The sequence below is a fragment of the Pseudorasbora parva genome, chromosome 19 (assembly GCF_024679245.1).
Source record: "Pseudorasbora parva isolate DD20220531a chromosome 19, ASM2467924v1, whole genome shotgun sequence".
NCBI lineage: Eukaryota > Metazoa > Chordata > Actinopteri > Cypriniformes > Gobionidae > Pseudorasbora > Pseudorasbora parva.
Genome location: NC_090190.1, coordinates 15,890,346 through 15,907,964, shown reverse-complemented (window position 1 = coordinate 15,907,964; position 17,619 = coordinate 15,890,346). Strand labels below are relative to the sequence as shown.

Sequence of the window (17,619 nt, the reverse complement as noted above, 5' to 3'; positions counted from 1 at the left end):
TAAGAGATAATTAAGTGTTCACTGTGATTTTAGACTTGTGTTTACATTTTAATTAGTGTAATTGTTAATTAGTGTAATTGAAAGTGTTTTCTGTGGTTGCGTTGACATTTCTGCCTTTATAACTGAGGGGATTATAATCAGAGGAAGGTTTAAAATAAAATTGTTTAAATGTAATATATTTTTCTCCTGGTCCTTATTTTAAATAGGTAATTAAATTATAAATAATTATTGATATCGACCAATATGAAACACCATATCGTGATACAGTTTTCTGCCATATGGCCCAGCCCTATCTGTAACAATGCAATACTATCGCAAATTAAAAAAAAATGTTTATGTTTTACTCACATAAGTGTGTTGCACCATTCCTGTCGGATACAATGTAGAAGTCACAGCATTGTGTTTTAATCTCAATGTCTGCAAATCCAGTGTCGACCTGAGACTTGTTTACAAACGATTATCTTGCCATCTTCGGCATGTTTATTGCTCGTTTAGCTCCATGCGTTGGAGGGTGGGGCTACAGAAACAAGCGTACACATTTATCTGTAGAGGCGGTGTTTCCCCTTTTATTATGTCATTGATTTGAGAGCCTTGTTTTCTGGGCCTGGTGTCTATTAAAGCTTTTCTTTTACTAACAAGGAAGTTTTCAGCTCTGAAATTTACAGGATATTCTTAAATTACCATGACCATTTATATATCAAGGGAAAAGGGCTCAAGGGAAAGATGATTTCTCAATTCATCACCCCTTTAAACAAATTTTGGCTTTGCAAAATAGAGCTAAAGACAAATAGAACAAGTGTGAAATGATCAACTTAAACTTGTGTAACAAAATGTGATTACAAGACATTATAGCACTTGAAATTAAAGAGCTCACTCAAGCTGCCTCTCATTTCAGGGCATCACATGTGCATTTTGAATAAAGACATTAGCTGCCCCAAATGACGCACATTGTATAAATGTTGAAAGGTTATTTTGACATCACTGATAGCCCTTCCCCCTCATCTATGGCAGAAAAGCTGCGACAGTTGAGCGCATTTAGTGTCCAACATTGCACACTTCCGCTTTTCGGTTAATTAAAGGGATAGTTCACCCAAAAAAAGAAAAGAAAATTGTGTAATTTACTCACCCTCAAGTTGTTCCAAACATTTGTGAATTTCTTTCTTCTGTTGAACACAAAAGAAGACATTTTGAAGATTGCCGGTAACTGCTGATAGCCCCATTGACTTCCATAGTATTTTTTCCCTTTTTGGGTGAACTATTCCTTTAAGTGCATCATCCAGGTATTTTAAGTGCTTTTTTCTGTTTGGAATGTTTTGTGTGGAAATACTACTCCTGAATATATATATATATATATATATATATATATATATATATATATATATATATATATATATATATATGATTTCTCAATGTTAAGTGGTCTCTTGATTTTTTCCAGAGCTGTATATATATAGCTAGTAAGCGCACAAACTAAGACACACTTACTGTCAAAGTAGGCACCTTTGAGACAGTAGTTGTGTCACAAATTACTCACGTCCAGCTGTAGTTCCAGTCTGTTGATCTCATCACTGGCCTGATTCAAGTGTTCCAGCTCCTCCTGACAAATGGGAAACAGGGAGGGAAGATCTGACATTTAATTACTATTAATATACCGGTATGCACTAAATAACAGACACAATTATATGAATTTATACAAAACTTGCTTAATCACAGACAAACAAATCATTTTATATAATTTTGCCATTATAAACCCTTAATTGAAGCAAATTGTGAATATTGTGTCAATGCACCTGTCACAATATCAAGTTTATTATGGGTCCAAATCTTAATACCTGAATCCTGGGGTCCAGCTCTTCCTCATACTGTTCCTCATCTTCATCAAACTCAGGCTTATCTTTCTCAACCAGCTCAGTGTTCTCGGTTTTGCTCGTAACTTCCTCATTTCCTCCGTCCCCGCTTCTGTTTTTCAGGGTGTCGTCCCTTTCCTCGGCATCCACCCCGGCGCTCTCCTCTCTCCACTCCCCTGACTCCGGCTCCCCGGATCCGGGGGGATTCTCACGCTGCCGCCCCGGTTCCATCCCTGGCCTTGAGAATGACCCGTTTTGCTCTTATAAACTTAGAATAAATAAGTGTTTAAATGTTTGCCATGCCTATAAATATATATTTACCCGATAATTTTACGATAAAGCGCTACATAATCGGTGAATGAGTGTCGTTTAACGGCGCAGGCGTTTTGTTTGCAGCGGTAGGCGTCATGCAGTGGAGCTGACAGCGCAGAATGACCCGTGCTGAACCGTTTAGCTTTACGGCTAACTGCAGAAATCACAGCCTTTCCATACCGCACAGCTCAGGGCTCATAAATACAGCGAAAGCTCCAGCCAGACATCTTGATGGTCACTGACATTGTCATTTCAATACTGGTAACGTTAGTGTTGCTAGTTCCCGTTATTTATTCCCCTCCCTGTTTCTTGCGCTCTCTCTCAGCTGCCTTTCTGTTTTTGTCCAGGATGATGATCCTTCATGAACCAAAGTTTCCGCCTAATTTCCAGTTACTCCAGTCATTGTAACTAACTACTGTAAATAAAATCATACTCAATTTTAAATCTTCACACTGAAAATGCTCTGCTATTTTATTTATTTATGACAGCGGTGGCTAAAACAAATAAACAACCAAAAAAGTTTACTAACAAAAATAATAAGTTTATAATATAAATCTGATGAAACCCGTAAAGTACACGTCCTTGGCATATATCACCAAAATGGCATTTCATCCTGAAAATATCAAAAGAAAAAGTAAATTATTTTCATCTATTTCTTATGATCTATTTTTTTAATTAAGCGCACTTTTAAACAATATTGTGAAGAAAAAATCTATTAGTAATTAATTATACACCACAGCAGTTTTTGTTGTACTTATATACATTTTTAATGTAAATCTGTTTTGGAAATTGCCATGAAAATATTGCACAAATGGTCCTACAGAAATAAGCATTATTTATGTAAAACATAATTATGTATTTATAATGCACAAATGGCCCTAAAAAATAAGCATTATTTATTTAAAACATAATTATATTTATTTTTTTATCTTTGAAAAATGTGACCTGGACATGTTTTTGTGAGCTTCACCTATTAAGACTAAAATGCATTCCCCTGCATCATCCTAAAAGCTAAACTGAATTCTGTAATTTTACCCCAATTACTTGTGACTGAAATGTAAATTTCATGGACTAAATTTCCATGTTATCAAACAAGAAATTAGCATTCGGCGTAAACAGCATTTATTTCAGTCAGTTAAACTCGTACATGTAACAAAGACAGACACAAAAGCATAAGGGAATAATAATTATGCACATACGGTCTCTCATAAACACCAAAAGGCTTTGAACTATGTATAGAAAGGTTTTTTTTAACAAATGACCTTAAGTATACACAAAATAGTCCTCATTATAGATGGTTCCTCTTGTCCAACCATAAGCAGTAATTCTCAGTATCGTTCTCAAGTGAAAGATGTATCTCGTGGTCTTAAAGGTCTATTTTTACGTATTTCCTTTATGTATGGCTTTTTTGTCTCTTCCAGAATCTCTTAACCTCGCTGTGTCCATGTGGCGTCACCACCATGACCCTGTGAGCGGGGTTCTGCCAAACCAGCACACCTAAACCCTGCAGAACAGAGGCTTTACTGTCAGTACTCTGTGCGTTACTGCAGGAGAGACCGCTACTGGTTATGAAAGTACACCAAGTAAAAATGGGGAAAACATTTTTTTTTTTTTTTACCTGAGCTCTGTCTCGCAAGACTTCAAAATCAGCCTGGGATAAAAACTGGTTGTATAACACTCCTGAAAGAAAAACATGGTTTAAAGTTAAAGAACACAAAATGCATCACTGAGACATCTGTATATTTTCAGGTGGCGTTTATGACCCCCTGACCCAAACCTTATTCCAATGCTAATTTTTTTATTTGTATTACATTTCACTAACACACTTCTTATACAGTCTGACATTTATACTTGAGAGAATGAACCCTGCAGGTCACCCATGGAATGAAAACAAATTCCCCATGCTATAATATCAAGATGATGTTTTTATTATTATTATTGAAATGGAGAAAGCCATTCTCACAGGTTCCATTTCAGTAAAACTGGAACACTGTATTATTTAAATAATTAAAATCACTAATGTAATAAAATAATTGTATAATATGTAGTGGTTTTATTTGAAGTCAAAAAATCGGCCGAGTTAATGGGAAATGTAAATTCGCTTTGGAACTACAAAGAAGAGCTGGTCTCATATGCACAAAGACTCACCCTCAGTAAACTGTAAGCGATCTTTTTCAAGCTCCCACAGTCTGATCTGATCTGTGATGGTTGGGGGAAGAACAGGGGTCTGAAAGACAGAATGACACATGCAAACATGTTCATGCATCAAGCAGTGAATATTTGCACTGCAGTATGGAATTTTTAATAAGAATCGGCATATTGCACAAGGGAGACACCTAAGGGACATCTCAAAATACAAGGGTGAACTAAAGGGATTAATGCATTTTTAATTAAAGGGATTAATGAGATTTTAAATGTAAAAATTTTTTTGATTAACAAAAACAATGTTAAAAATCCTTAATCATTTCAATTTAAATTATTAAAAACTATTTTAATAATTATGCATTATTATAAATTAAACGGACAGTTCATCCAAAGATGAAATTACTCATGTCGTTCCAAACCCATTTTTGAAACACAAATTCCCCCTATTTAAAGGTATGATAGGTTATAAAGAGTATTGTAGTCAAGACCAAGATCAGTGTGCAGGGCAAAACCGAGTCAAGACCAGACGAGCACTCCTAAAATTCCTTTACATCTACTGCTGCTTGAGAGAAGTCTTATATTTAATAAATTAATACAATTAGAATAATGAGACACTATAGAGCTGTTACCAATTAAATAAAATCACTAACAATAAAATGAATCCTTGCACTTCAGTGGTGGCACAGAAGTTGAACCTGAATTGGTACAATCACTTGTTAGCAACAAGGTGTCGTGTTTGGATTTTTGAGGTATCACACACCCCTAATATGCCATGAGTGCAGAAATAGTGTTTGCTCACTTACCCCGGCTTCCAGATATGAAATATGTATTTGTCTTTCATTTAATTCATTTTATTGTATATTTCCCTTTTACTGAAACACTAAGAGTCAAGATGCATATTGCCTGTACTATTGTCTGTACCTCTCACTGAGAAAAAGCACATGCTATCAGTGTGTTTGGGGTTAGAACTGGAGCTTAATCAGCTCCAACCTTGGACAGACTGTGTATCTGTGTATGTGCGCGATATTCTATGCTACAGATCAGAGTTGAGAATGGTGTACAACGGGCATCCTAAGAGATGGCTGGACTTGTTGTTTTGGACAAGCTGGCGCCTGCTCCAGATCAGGAAGGTCACTACGGGCCTTATTCCGGGGTGAAAGCGTCAACAAAAGACACATGTGAAACTGATTAACAGGCAATGTGTGGAAATTTACCATGACTTTTCATATTCTCTGTGCCAATCAGAATCCTCCACTTTGCAGTAATGACGTGGATAGACCTTGAAAACTGTATAACTATTGGGACAATTGTATGTACGATAGGTGGGGTGACGAGACGGGAAGAGAGGGAGCGCGATCTATGAACTCAACTCAAGACCTGAAGCTGGCTTCTGCTGATGAAACTGCAAACTATTGTTCAGAACATTTTCCTTTAAATAATTGCACTCCTGACTCTTGGTCTTCATTTTTTACTACTAGTCTTGGGTCATATACTATTAACCCCAAACTGTATATTTTATCTATATTGCCCAAACCTAAACTAGACCAAGTTTGTTCAGTTACGGCAAAAAATTTATTAAACCGTTTTTATTAGCACAATAATACATATAAATCTGTTGGAAATTACCTGTTTAACCATTACAGGGTGTGCTCGGGTCCTTAAGAAGTGAATGATCTGAAAATCACAAAATAAATGTAATTAAAAGGGCAAAGCAGTCTGCAGAGCAATAAGCTCTTAGGTAGTGGCTCTCACCTGCTGTGCAGTTATGCCGTTACTGATGGCCTGCTGCACTGACTCTCTGGTTACCTGAGCAACAACCAGGTTAGGAAACCGATACAGCATCTCACTAAATAGAGCTACCAATGCAATCTGGAGTTCAGAGTCTGTCGGACATAGATTAAAAAAAAAGCGTTTAGACTGATCTCGTAAAGCGCAATACCTTCAAGACATGTCAGTGCATGTAATATGTGTCTTACATACTTGTGTAGGCATATACTCGATAATTTGTTTCTACAATGATGAAGCCTGTGTCCCCTGTTCCCGGTGTGGCTCCTAGTGCAGAACAGGCAGATCCAGAGGCAGGGCTTGCTGTGACTCCTGCAGACAGAGTTATGGCCAACCTCGTAGGGTAGTATCTCCTTGACTTCCTCTGTGAAAAGATGCAGCGGATGAAGCAACTGGTGCAAGTGCTTGTTTTAGACATATTTAAAGGAACTGTATGTAAGAAATGTATTTCAATTAATCATAAAATTGCCCTGATAGGTCTCTAGATATTAAGAAATCATGTTAATATCAAATACTTATATTACTGACAACAGTAGTCCGGGCAGGATATTGTCATTTAAAAGTTGTTTTTGCAGCCCTCAACTGATGTTGACATATTGTGTTTTGGCCTGAAGCTCCACCCTCCATATATCTACCAATCACAAAGTCAGTAGTGTTTCAGCATTCGGGTTGCCAGCTCTGCTCTAGTTATCACAGCTGCAGCTACAAACATTCCTGCTGGATCATGCAGCTTATCTGGCAACCTTGAGTCAGGGGGAGGGGAAAGTGATTGCAGTACCAGTTTTGGCCACGATATTACATACACTACATTTTTCAATACGAAGCATTCAAAGAACATAATATAGAAAGTTTTTTGAAGGAGTGTGTGGGTGAAGTTTATATTATAGCTCCACTCTAGTTTAGCTTTTTATAGAAATAAAGACAATTTAATTCAGGTGGATAATCATAACAGTTGCTTTAATTCTGTCAGCTCATCTAGAACAAGCTGTTCGCAGCAGTGATCACGTAACGAGAACACGAGCGTGTGTTATGAGGTTTGTTGCGTGTTGGTAAAGCGCTTGCATTTTAGCGTGTTACATGTTAGTGGACTAGACCGTGGCAGAGGATTCGTTTCGCAGCAGATGCGCCCGACTTATATTTAAAACTGCACGCTAATCACAGAGTACACACACCATCGAGAAATTGAAAGTTAAAGGGAACGCGCATTCAAACGCGATTTCAACAAGTTACCGCTGTTTGAAAGCGGCTTCCTGAGGCATGAGAATTTCTCCCAATATTAAAGCTATTTACTTGTAATTAAAGCCTGCAGCACTCCTCTAAGAAACTGAAGCCTCCGTGCCTCAATCACCCCAGGTGGCCGGTCCCAGTATAGCCGCCCCTCTGTGTTTTCTAATGGATGCAAGGCAAACTAAACAATCAAATTACACTTCAAATATTTTATCCCCAAAGTTAGTTTATGTCATTGTAGGCAGTTATCATCACAATGAATTCATTTCAAGTGATTACAAGTTTAGTTTTAGTTAGGTATTTGATTATATAAATGGTTGGGGGCGGGTGGGGAAGGGGGGTGACCTCATGATTGACTGCTGAGATCGATGTCTTCTCTGAGTGAAGTTGTCACTGAGAAACTAACAGACTTTTTCAGGATTTTTGGGAGCAGATTGGAGCTTTAGCTTTAATTTCTACATTTCCATAACTTTATTTCACACCAACATAATTCATTGTTCTGCATCTGTGAGAGTGTGGGCGGGCTTTTGATATAGCGGCTGTACTTCCTGCTCTCTACTGCGCAACTCTGGTCCTGAAATCACAACTGCTCAGACTCCGGATCCAAGATGTCAGTGCCGTGCGGGGCGCAATATTTTTTTCCCAGGATGGTAGGGGAAGGTACCACCTTTTTTCGTCTATGATTGGCTATAAGGCCTCTCCTCCGATTGGTTATATATCTCAAGTTCATTTTAGGCTTTAAGCTTGCCTGTTTCGTCTGTTTTAATCGTCTTTATAACAGAAGTAAACAAAGTCAACCCAACATAGCCTACACACACACACACACACACACACACACACACACCAAGTTTGTTTTTGTGACATATGGGGACATTCCTAGGGCATATTGATTTTTATACTATAAAAACTGTATTGTCTATCCCCTTACACTGCCCCTGCCCCTAAACCTACCCATCATAGGAAACATTCTACATTTTTACTTTCTAAAAAAAATTCATCCTGTATGATTTATAAGCATTTTGAAAAGTGGGGACATGGCCAATGTCCTCATAATTTACCCTCTTCTTGTAATACCCATGTCATTGTGCACATTTGTGTCCTCATATGTCACATATGTATATATACACACACTAGGGCTGTGCAATATATCGAAATTATTGAAATATCGCAAATGTACATATCGCAATATGCATATCGCAACAATATTTCTATTTCGTTTAAATGCTGTTATTTTTAACATTCTATATTGATGAAAGAAATAAAAAAAAAAAATTATTTCTGAAGATAGTGTAGTACTCGAGACCTGTCTTGGTCTTGAGACCGGTCTTAACACCATTTTTTGAAGGTCTTGGTCTCGCCTCGGTCTCAACCACATTTGTACTCTGTCTCAGACTTAGAGGACTGCGCTCTAGTTCCTAGAAATTCTATTTTAAATCCTGCACATATTTTGACTAGAGGACACATATGTAGTTATTCAGTATTTTTGGGTTGATGTCAAACCTTTCTTTGGAAAACCAGACCAAACTCTCTTAGATGCTGCAAAAATGTGAGCAGAGACTCACTCATGCCCTCCACAGAATAGTCCTGCAAGAAAAACATATATCAAACTACAAAGCAAAACTTTTTAATAAGACCAAACATACTTTATGGGACTATGGCAGAATGGCTTCTTTAATTTAATTATGATAAGTAATGGCTTTTATCTATGACTCATATGTTGTTATTGACATTGTAAAAGCAGCACTTACCCTACCAAGAGTTGAAAAACTCAGCTGGAACAAAAAGGAAAGAATCTCCACCAGATCCATTCCTCTCGACTATGAAGGAGAGAGATTTGACTGTTAATAATGAGGTGGAACCATATTTTCATCACTCCAACCACATTTGCATGCAGCCTAATAACACATGAACCACCAGAATGAAAAGCCACAATAAACTGGAATGAAAAGCCATCATGTAAACACCTTGGGGGGGAAATGATCAGACTGAAGTACAAGTCTTGAATAATTCAACAAAAAAATGAGCAATTGCCATGCAAACATTTTTATCTGACTAATTTCATGATCAGATTAATAAATACCTTGTGTGTGTACGCATAGTTGTGCAGGAAGTTTTCTAACCCAGAAAATGCAAAGTACTCTCATCCAGATGTTTAGTTATTGAAGAAATCGGCCATATGTTTTCATACGATAGAGACACAATTTTGAGATGACGCTTGAATTTGTCAACTTTTCTTAAGTAAAGTTAGCAAAGCAAGAAGAAAGCCATGTTTTTCAATATGTTAAACAGGCAAACACACACTGTTGTGCCATGCTAAGTTGTTTATCTTTCTCTGACAGGACTCTCACTTCTCGCTGTTATTGCACTTTTTGCATGCGCAAATGTTCTTCATAATTTCAAATGGGTACATGTGAATCCGCAGTTGGACTAATATTTGCATGTTAAAGGGTTAGTTCACCCAAAAATGAAAATTCTGTCATTAATTACTTACCCTAATGTCGTTCGACACCCATAAGGCCTCCATTCATCTTCGGAACACAAATTAAGATATTTTTGTTGAAATCCGATGGCTCAGACAGGCCGTCATTGACACCAATGTCATTTCCTCTCTCAAAACCCATAAAGGCACTAAAAACGTCGTTACAAAGCCCATCTCACTACAGTGGTTCTACAATAATTTTATGAAGCGACGAGAATAGCTTTTGTGCGCAAAAAACAAAACAAAATAATGACTTATATAGGCGATGGGCTGATTTCGAAACAAAGATTTGAACGGTTATGAATCAGCCTATCAATTCATGATTCGGATCGCGTGTCGAACGACATTAGTGTATGATATTATTGATACAATTTTCATTTTTGGTTGAACTAACCCTTTAACTATCTTATGATACACACATATCATACTGTAGGGGATATTTAACGTACAGACTGTAATATGTCGTGCACTGACCTGTGCTGTTTTGAGGTACTGCAGGGTGAAATACCACAGCTGAGATGCTGTGTCCAGCAGCAGGAACTGAAACCCTGCTGATGTAATACAAGGAGCCTCACCAACCTCGCTGAGAGAAAGAAAACAGATCAAGATAATTTTTTCTCTACCCTTCATATTCAACCTACTTTGGTTGGTGCATCAGTGGAGTGATGGTGTGCTCTACCTCCTCATGAGCCCAGCCTGTATGAGGAGCTGGGCCAGATCCTGGCTGACGGCTGCGCTAGGAGATCCCACCATGAAGTGAAGGATGACCTCCCAACGCTCCATGGCATAGCGGTCGAGACTCTCTACATCCCTCGCATGGCGATCGGGACCCAGGCTGCTGCCCTCATCTGACCACGGTTTACCACTGACAAAGATAAAAGAGAACATGAATCCGGTAAACCTGCTGCCGCAACCCTCTGATGGTTGTCAAATAAAACCGTGTTCCTCACCCGCCTAGCAGTGCTATTCTCAGGTTGTCTTTAAACACAGGGTTGAGCACAAAGCCTTGAAGACCACCCTGAAGCTGCTGACTGTGCCAGAGCCGTAGACCGGTTAACACAGACACACACTGATCGTGGTCCCTTGGAAAAGCAAAGACACCAACATATAAGAAAGAGATAATTCAAAATAGGGGGTTGATAATTTTTTTTAAAACATGGCCTATTATGATTTTTTACATTTTACATTTCCTTTAGTCTGTATTTTTGCTGTTTGAGCATGACAACGATCTGCAAGTTACAAAACACAAAGGTAGTTATTCTCTATATCAGTAACCACTGTTTCTGAACTCCCTGAAACACCTCGATTGTAGTCTTAAAGGGTAAGTTCAACCCAAAATGAAATGTACGTCATTAATGACTCACCATAGCCTCGAAATCTAGATGCTCCCTAGCGGCAGCAAATCTAATCTGCCGCGAGTGTCGTCTAGCCACTCTCAATACACTTATGAGCTGTAAAAACCAAGCTCTGGTCAGGCCAATCACATCGTGTATAGAGTCGGTGGGCGGGGCTTGACGATGATGATGGCAGAGATGCGTTTGCATGCTTCTAGTAAACACAGAAGCTGTCAAAAGGCAGTCTTTCAAATCAGCTTTGCCCACGACTCTGAAAGACTTGGAGTTAAGCTTTTCTCTGTGAAAAGAACAGCACTGAGGTCATTCTTAAAAAGGGAAGATGTTTTCGGAGTTTTGCCGACCGGATACGGCGAAAGTTTAATCTATCAACTACCTCCGCTTCACCTTTGTTGCTCTGGTTGGTTGTAACGCTATCCAATTGTGTGCAGAGGGAGTTTGAAAAACAACCGTTTATCCCGCCCCTTGGATTGAGCCCTGTCAATGTTAAGTTTCCACATCAAGATGTTTGGTCTGGCTTGTCAGGCTAGACTCACCCTAATGTTGTTCCACACCCGTAAGACCTACGTTCACCTTCAGAACACGGTTTAAGATATTTTATATTTAGTCTGAGAGTGTATAAAAGTGTATACACACTATACTGTTTATGTCCAGAAAGGGAATAAAAACATAATCGAAGTAGTCCATATGTGACATCAGTTGGTCAGAATCTCTTGAAGCATTAAATACATTTTGGTCCAAAAATCACAAAAACAACAACTTTATAAATCATTGTCTTCTCTTCCCTGTTTGTTTTCAATCATCAAATTAAGATTTGAACGGTTATGAATCAGTGTATTGATTCATGATTCGGATCGCCAATGTCATGTGATTTCAGCAGTTTGGCACGGGAGCCTAATCATGAATCAATCCGCTGATTTATAACCGCTTGCATCTTTATTTGAGGATTGAAAACAAACGAGGAAGAGAAGACAATGCTGAATAAAGTAATAGTTTTTGTGATTTTTGGACCAAAATGTATTTTCGATGCATCAAGATATTCTAATTACCTAACTGATGTCACATATGGACTACTTTGATGATGTTTTTATTACCTTTCTGGACATGGACAGTATAGTGTGCATACACTTTCATTCTGTCTTAAGGGTGTGGAACGACATTAGGGTGAATCATTAATGACATAAATGTCCTTTTTGGGTGAACTAACCCTTTAAGGTTTCTTACAGGAACATACACGTTACAATACCCATCCTTTAAATCATGACCACACAAGCCATATGCAAGGGCCGAGGCCTGGTCGAGTTACGTTAGTAGTGTGTTGAAACTCGAGGTTATGGTAAGTGGAGTGACATTTCCAAAAAATGCTCTAAGTGGTTAACAAATTACAACACATTGGTCCAGACGATCAATTAAGCTTTTTGGAAGTGGGTTTTCATAGAGACAGAAACTAAACAGAGCATTACTGAAACACTACAACAATGTAAAATATAACATTCAAGCATGAAAACCTATTCTACCTAAACAAGGGCAAAATATGGCCTCTTTAATGTATTTGAAAGAAGTATCTTGTGCTTACCAAACTTGCATTTATCTGATGAAAAATACAGCAATGAAATATTACAATTTGAAATAACCGATTTTCATTTTCACTTATTCCTGACAGCAATGCGTAATTTTCTGCATCGTTACTCCAGTCTTCATTGTCACACGATCCTTCAGAAATAATTCTGTTATGATGATTTGTATTAAAATTATAGAAATTTTACTTACTTTTGACTGTCTTTTTTAACCCAAAGTGCCACTGCGGCCTGTGGAAGAGGGTGGTCTAAAAACAGCATTCGCATCACATAATTCTTTGCCAAAGCTGGAAGTTCCCTGTGCGCAAATAAAATTGAGAAAGAGCAAATCAGCATAAATTACTGCGTTTTAGTATTATATCAGGGCCGTAACCACCACAGACATTGAGGGAGATAAGTCCCAGCCAATAATTTGAAATGGTCAAATTGCCACACGTTTAGCATTTATTACATATTAGGCATATATATATATATATATATATATATATATATATAGTTTGATCGATAAGAGTTAATATTGCAAAAAAAATAAAAAATACTTTTTCAATTTAAAGGAATTTTAAAAATGCAATTTATTTATTTGATGCAAAAATAAATTTTCAGCATCATTAATCCAGTCTTCAGTGTCACATGACCATTCAGAAATCATTCTAATGAGATGATGATTTGGTGCTAAAGAAACATTTGTGCGAGAACAGACGATGTAGGTTAATGTTAATGGTTTATTGCAGAGAAATCCGGAGGTAGAGAGGAGAGACAAACAGGTGAGAGGATATGCATATGATAGTTGGTGATTTAGCAGGCTTGTAACCGTGTTCTCGGTGCAGGTGAAGGACTGGTCCAGGATGCTGGTGAAACGGGTGAACAGATGACCCTGGCAGGCACAAATGAATGGACACAGGCTGTCTGACTATTTCAGGTAGGTTCTCAGGTGAGCAAGACAGGGTAGGTCATGTGTGCTTGTCATAGACAAGACCAGACAATAGTGAGGTGGAAGGTGACTGCTTAAATACAAGGCGTGATGAGGGTGATTGATTGCTGTCAGATGCGGTTGATGGTGGAGGTTGTTTGCAGGTGGGAAGTCTAGTGCAGTTGCAGTGAGTGAGCTGATGACTGGGACATTTTGATCATTATCAATGTTGAAAACAGTTGTGTACATTTTTTTTAGGATTCTTTGATGAATAGAAAGTACAAAAGAACATTATTTATCTGAAATAGAAAGCTTTTGCAACATTGTACTACCGTTCAAAAATGTAGGGGCAGTAAGACAGGAACTGTATGTAAGAAATGTATTTCAATTAATCATAAAATGGCCCTGATATGTCACTGGACATTAAAAAAAATCATGTTAATTTCAAATACTTATATCACTGACAACAGTAGTCCGGCCAGGATATTGTCATTTAAAAGTTGTTGTTGCAGCCCTCAAACGATGTTGATGTTGACATGTTGTGTTTTGGCCTGAAGCTCAACCCTCTACCTATCGACCAATCAAGAAGTCAGTAGTGTTTCAGCATTCGGAATACACTGCTCTACAATCATTTGATTGTAGTGCAAGTTTTGGCCACAATCTTACATACACTTCCTTTAAAAAATGTTTACACAACTGTTTTCAACATTGATAATAATCATAAATGTTTCTCATGTGACTCTGGAGACTGGAGTATAATGATGCTAAAATTCAGCTTTGCGTCACAAAAATAATATTACATTTTTTAAAACACCTGGAATTTTTGCAATTCTTATTTCTTTTTCGTAATTCCCTTAAATCCCTTTTAATACTTTAATCATTTCATTCCTTTAAATAAAGAGAAAGATCAACAACTTAATACCCACAAAAATGGTTATGGCCATGTGTTATATAATGGGCTCAGAAAAGTATGTGAACAATTAAGCCACATATGAAATTTGTGAATGTTATTAGATTAAAAAAAAAACTAAGTGGCATACATATACATACATACCTACATACACACGCACACACACAAACACTAAAGCAAGATGAACCTGTATACTGCCAGGCATGTTGCTGGATGATTGTAGAGCCTGTCGAGGACCTCAGGGCTCAATTCCTTTAGATACTCATGCAAGTTCTTACACTGCAGCTGGACGCGAAACTTCATCTGTAACAGCGCAGACAGATGAATACGATGACTTGCATTAAAACTTCTGCCATTAAAAAAATAATTATGACTGATATCTTTGCACACAGAAATCTACGACTACGGTGTTTAATGAATAAAACTTATACTAAATACATTTAAAAACAGAAGTCAACATCAACAAATACGAAAGAAGTGAAGACAAAATGTACAAAAAATGAAACCTTGGGACTTTTGTGTTCTACCGTTAATGAATAGGGGAAACGTAATTAAAAGCTACATTTATCTTAAATTTATCGTTAATTTAATTTAAATTATAGTACGCAGTCTTACCTTGTTTCACATGTGTTTGGGAGCAAAATACAGTGCATTAAATTATGTAAATCATTTTATTTCTTCATAAGCATTCATCTACGCATTCAGTGAGGCTAGTATGAAGCCATGTTGAATGATCACGTGATCACGAAACAAGCAGTCTGATTGGTTGAAGTGCCGTGCCTGGGAGACTGGGGAGAGAATTTTTGATAAACTACTCTTTTTTTTATTATTTTTTTTTACTTTTTAATAAAAGAAATATGGACTTATATTTGGTGCTTTTTAAATGCATACATTTTAAAATATGTATTATAAACCTAAACTGTGTAATATACATTCTAAATAAACCTTGAAAAAAGGACATTCAAACATTCTTTTTATTTATTATTTTATTATTTTTAATAACATTGTGGACATTAACACATCTTTAATATTTCATAATATTTAAATTCTGGAAACCAATAAATGTAAAAGACAAGAACAGCAGCAAATATAATTTTCTCATGAATCCTCCTTTTCTTGGTACCTGTAAAAAGAAAATATATATATATATTTTTTTTCCTGTCAGTTCACTGACAGATTGAACTGATGAAAATTATAATCACTTAAAACAGTGTCTAAACAGCATTAAAGAAAACCTGATAACAGTATAAATTGTTTAATTTCAATATGCAATTTGCATAATTACCTGCAGTGTATACATGTGAAGAAGACGGTCTGCCCTTCATCTGCAGATCTCATCTGTCTTGTGTGATACACCATTCCCTCTTTATTACAGCGAGAACATTTCCTGTCAATCTGGCGAAACATTTGCAGAAAATGAGAAACAGGTGAAAAAGTCCATTGGGTGACATTACAAACATAAGAATTAATTACAGTATTTTGAAATAACTTACCACTGGCCCCTTCAATTCAGCATCTTCCAAACTCTCACCAGTTCTGGTGTTCTGATCCAAAGGATTAAACACCACCGACGACTTAATAACTTGACCTGTGAATTCTGAGAGAGAATCCAACAGATAAATAATTTATTTGTTTATTCCATAAATCAGAAGTTTTCAAACTTTTAGTTCTGTAATATATACATTTATTTATTATATATTTATATTAGTGCTGTCAAGTTGATTAATCACAATAAATCACATTCAAAATAAAAGTTTGTTTACATAATCTGTGTGTGTACTGTGTGTACCATTAGTGTCTCCTCTGAATTTGCCTCACCGGCACATCATCATCAATAAACCGGTCTCCGGCGCGATGACTCCGATCCTTCAAGTATTCATACTCTTGTGTAATCGAAGCACCATCCTAAATAAACCCGTCTCTTGTGTGATACCCAGAAACTTTAAATATTCCAATCTAATATGATTTCTGACATGTAAGGTGGCCAGAATAATATTAATCATACACTGTTTGTTAATAGACCAGAGGAGAACTGGCACGTCGACTGAGCCTGGTTTCTCCCAAGGTTTATTTTTCTCCATCATGCACTGATGGAGTTTTGGTTCCTTGCCACACTAATGGTACACACAGTACAGTTTGGCTTGGCTTGTTATGATTATAATTATAAATTATTTTATATATATTCTATAAACTATAATACTGATCTGTCAACATTGTCGCCATGTGAAAAATTGAAATGAGCTGATAACATGACTGTTTTTCTCCGGAGCGACTATACAGCCAAATCAAATTTTGTTGAAATATTGTCCTGTTTAACACTGTGAAGCTGCTTTGAAACAATCGACACTGTAAAAGCGCTATACAAATAAAGTTGATTGATTGATTGAGTGTATTATTTATATACATACATATATATGTGCATCATACTGTGTGTGTGTGTGTGTGTGTATGACACACACACACACACATTTCTTAAATATATACATGAATCAGTGTGGATGCAATTAATAGCACTAAAATGTATTGATTTAATCCGTGTTTATTTTAATAAAATGTATTTAGTTAAATATTATTATGTATTTAACAGTTTTGTCTTTGAACTTTTATTATCACGAATACCAGTTTGAAGATCTCTGCCATGAATTATTACTTTTTATAACATTAAAAACATCTCTCTCTCACCTTGAACAGGGATTTCGAAAGAGCATCGAGGGCAGGTAATTGTATTTTTCCTGTCAGGCACTGGGAGAATGTTCCCACATTCAGGGCAAAAGTCGAGGTCACCTCTGAAACATGACATTGCTGGGGAAAAAAAATATTACAGAAATGTATTTCACACACTACATCCACAAAGTTCAAAACAGTTAGGACTTCTGTAACTACGCATGAGTACCAAACGTGTCACACTTATATCCACATTAACAGAACTTACTTATCAAAGCTCAAACACAATTGTCTTAAACTTGCTGGTGGTAAAAGTGTTGCTACATCTATGCTATTTTCAATAATAATAACAACACGATGTCTTCGCTAGAAACTCAGACGTCTCTTCTGAAGGCAGTTCATGCAGTTCCA

At 37.0% G+C, this 17,619-nt stretch overlaps 3 protein-coding genes across 6 annotated transcripts in view; all 3 read right to left on the bottom strand.

Moving 5' to 3' along the window:
* Window positions 1-2,543, bottom strand: part of sh3bp5lb (SH3-binding domain protein 5-like, b) — a 19,310-nt gene extending 16,767 nt beyond the window's left edge. Inside the window, exons 1-3 of one of the 3 annotated variants that reach the window (XM_067425315.1) lie at window positions 2,169-2,543; window positions 1,833-2,085; window positions 1,535-1,597 (exon numbers count right to left, since the gene is read on the bottom strand). In XM_067425315.1, the coding sequence (XP_067281416.1) occupies window positions 1,535-1,597; window positions 1,833-2,078 (309 nt within the window). In that variant the 5' untranslated portion in view covers window positions 2,079-2,085; window positions 2,169-2,543. Of the gene's footprint in view, window positions 1-1,126; window positions 1,164-1,534; window positions 1,598-1,832 lie in introns of all 3 variants that reach the window. The other 2 variants (XM_067425316.1, XM_067425314.1) reach the window with 2 other exon arrangements.
* Window positions 2,544-2,901: 358 nt separating this feature from the next.
* Window positions 2,902-15,317, bottom strand: gtf2h4 (general transcription factor IIH, polypeptide 4). Of its 2 annotated transcripts, XM_067426241.1 has the most exons (14): window positions 15,160-15,317; window positions 14,732-14,847; window positions 12,918-13,022; window positions 10,746-10,877; window positions 10,475-10,660; window positions 10,270-10,378; window positions 9,065-9,133; window positions 8,817-8,900; window positions 6,285-6,453; window positions 6,057-6,187; window positions 5,931-5,978; window positions 4,308-4,386; window positions 3,778-3,839; window positions 2,902-3,663 (listed from the first exon to the last, which is right to left on the bottom strand). In XM_067426241.1, exons 2-14 carry the CDS (start codon window positions 14,845-14,847, stop codon window positions 3,553-3,555), a joined length of 1,401 nt encoding a protein of 466 aa, XP_067282342.1. In that variant the 5' UTR covers window positions 15,160-15,317; the 3' UTR covers window positions 2,902-3,552. The 2 variants fall into 2 exon arrangements, with proteins under 2 accessions (XP_067282342.1, XP_067282343.1); XM_067426242.1 differs by lacking the exon at window positions 15,160-15,317 and having other exon boundaries at window positions 14,689-14,811.
* Window positions 15,318-15,521: 204 nt separating this feature from the next.
* polr1h (RNA polymerase I subunit H) lies at window positions 15,522-17,616 on the bottom strand. Its single transcript, XM_067426793.1, has 5 exons — window positions 17,477-17,616; window positions 17,227-17,346; window positions 16,038-16,141; window positions 15,830-15,939; window positions 15,522-15,667 (listed from the first exon to the last, which is right to left on the bottom strand). Exons 2-5 carry the CDS (start codon window positions 17,342-17,344, stop codon window positions 15,643-15,645), a joined length of 357 nt encoding a protein of 118 aa, XP_067282894.1. The 5' UTR covers window positions 17,345-17,346; window positions 17,477-17,616; the 3' UTR covers window positions 15,522-15,642.
* Window positions 17,617-17,619: the final 3 nt, after the last annotated feature.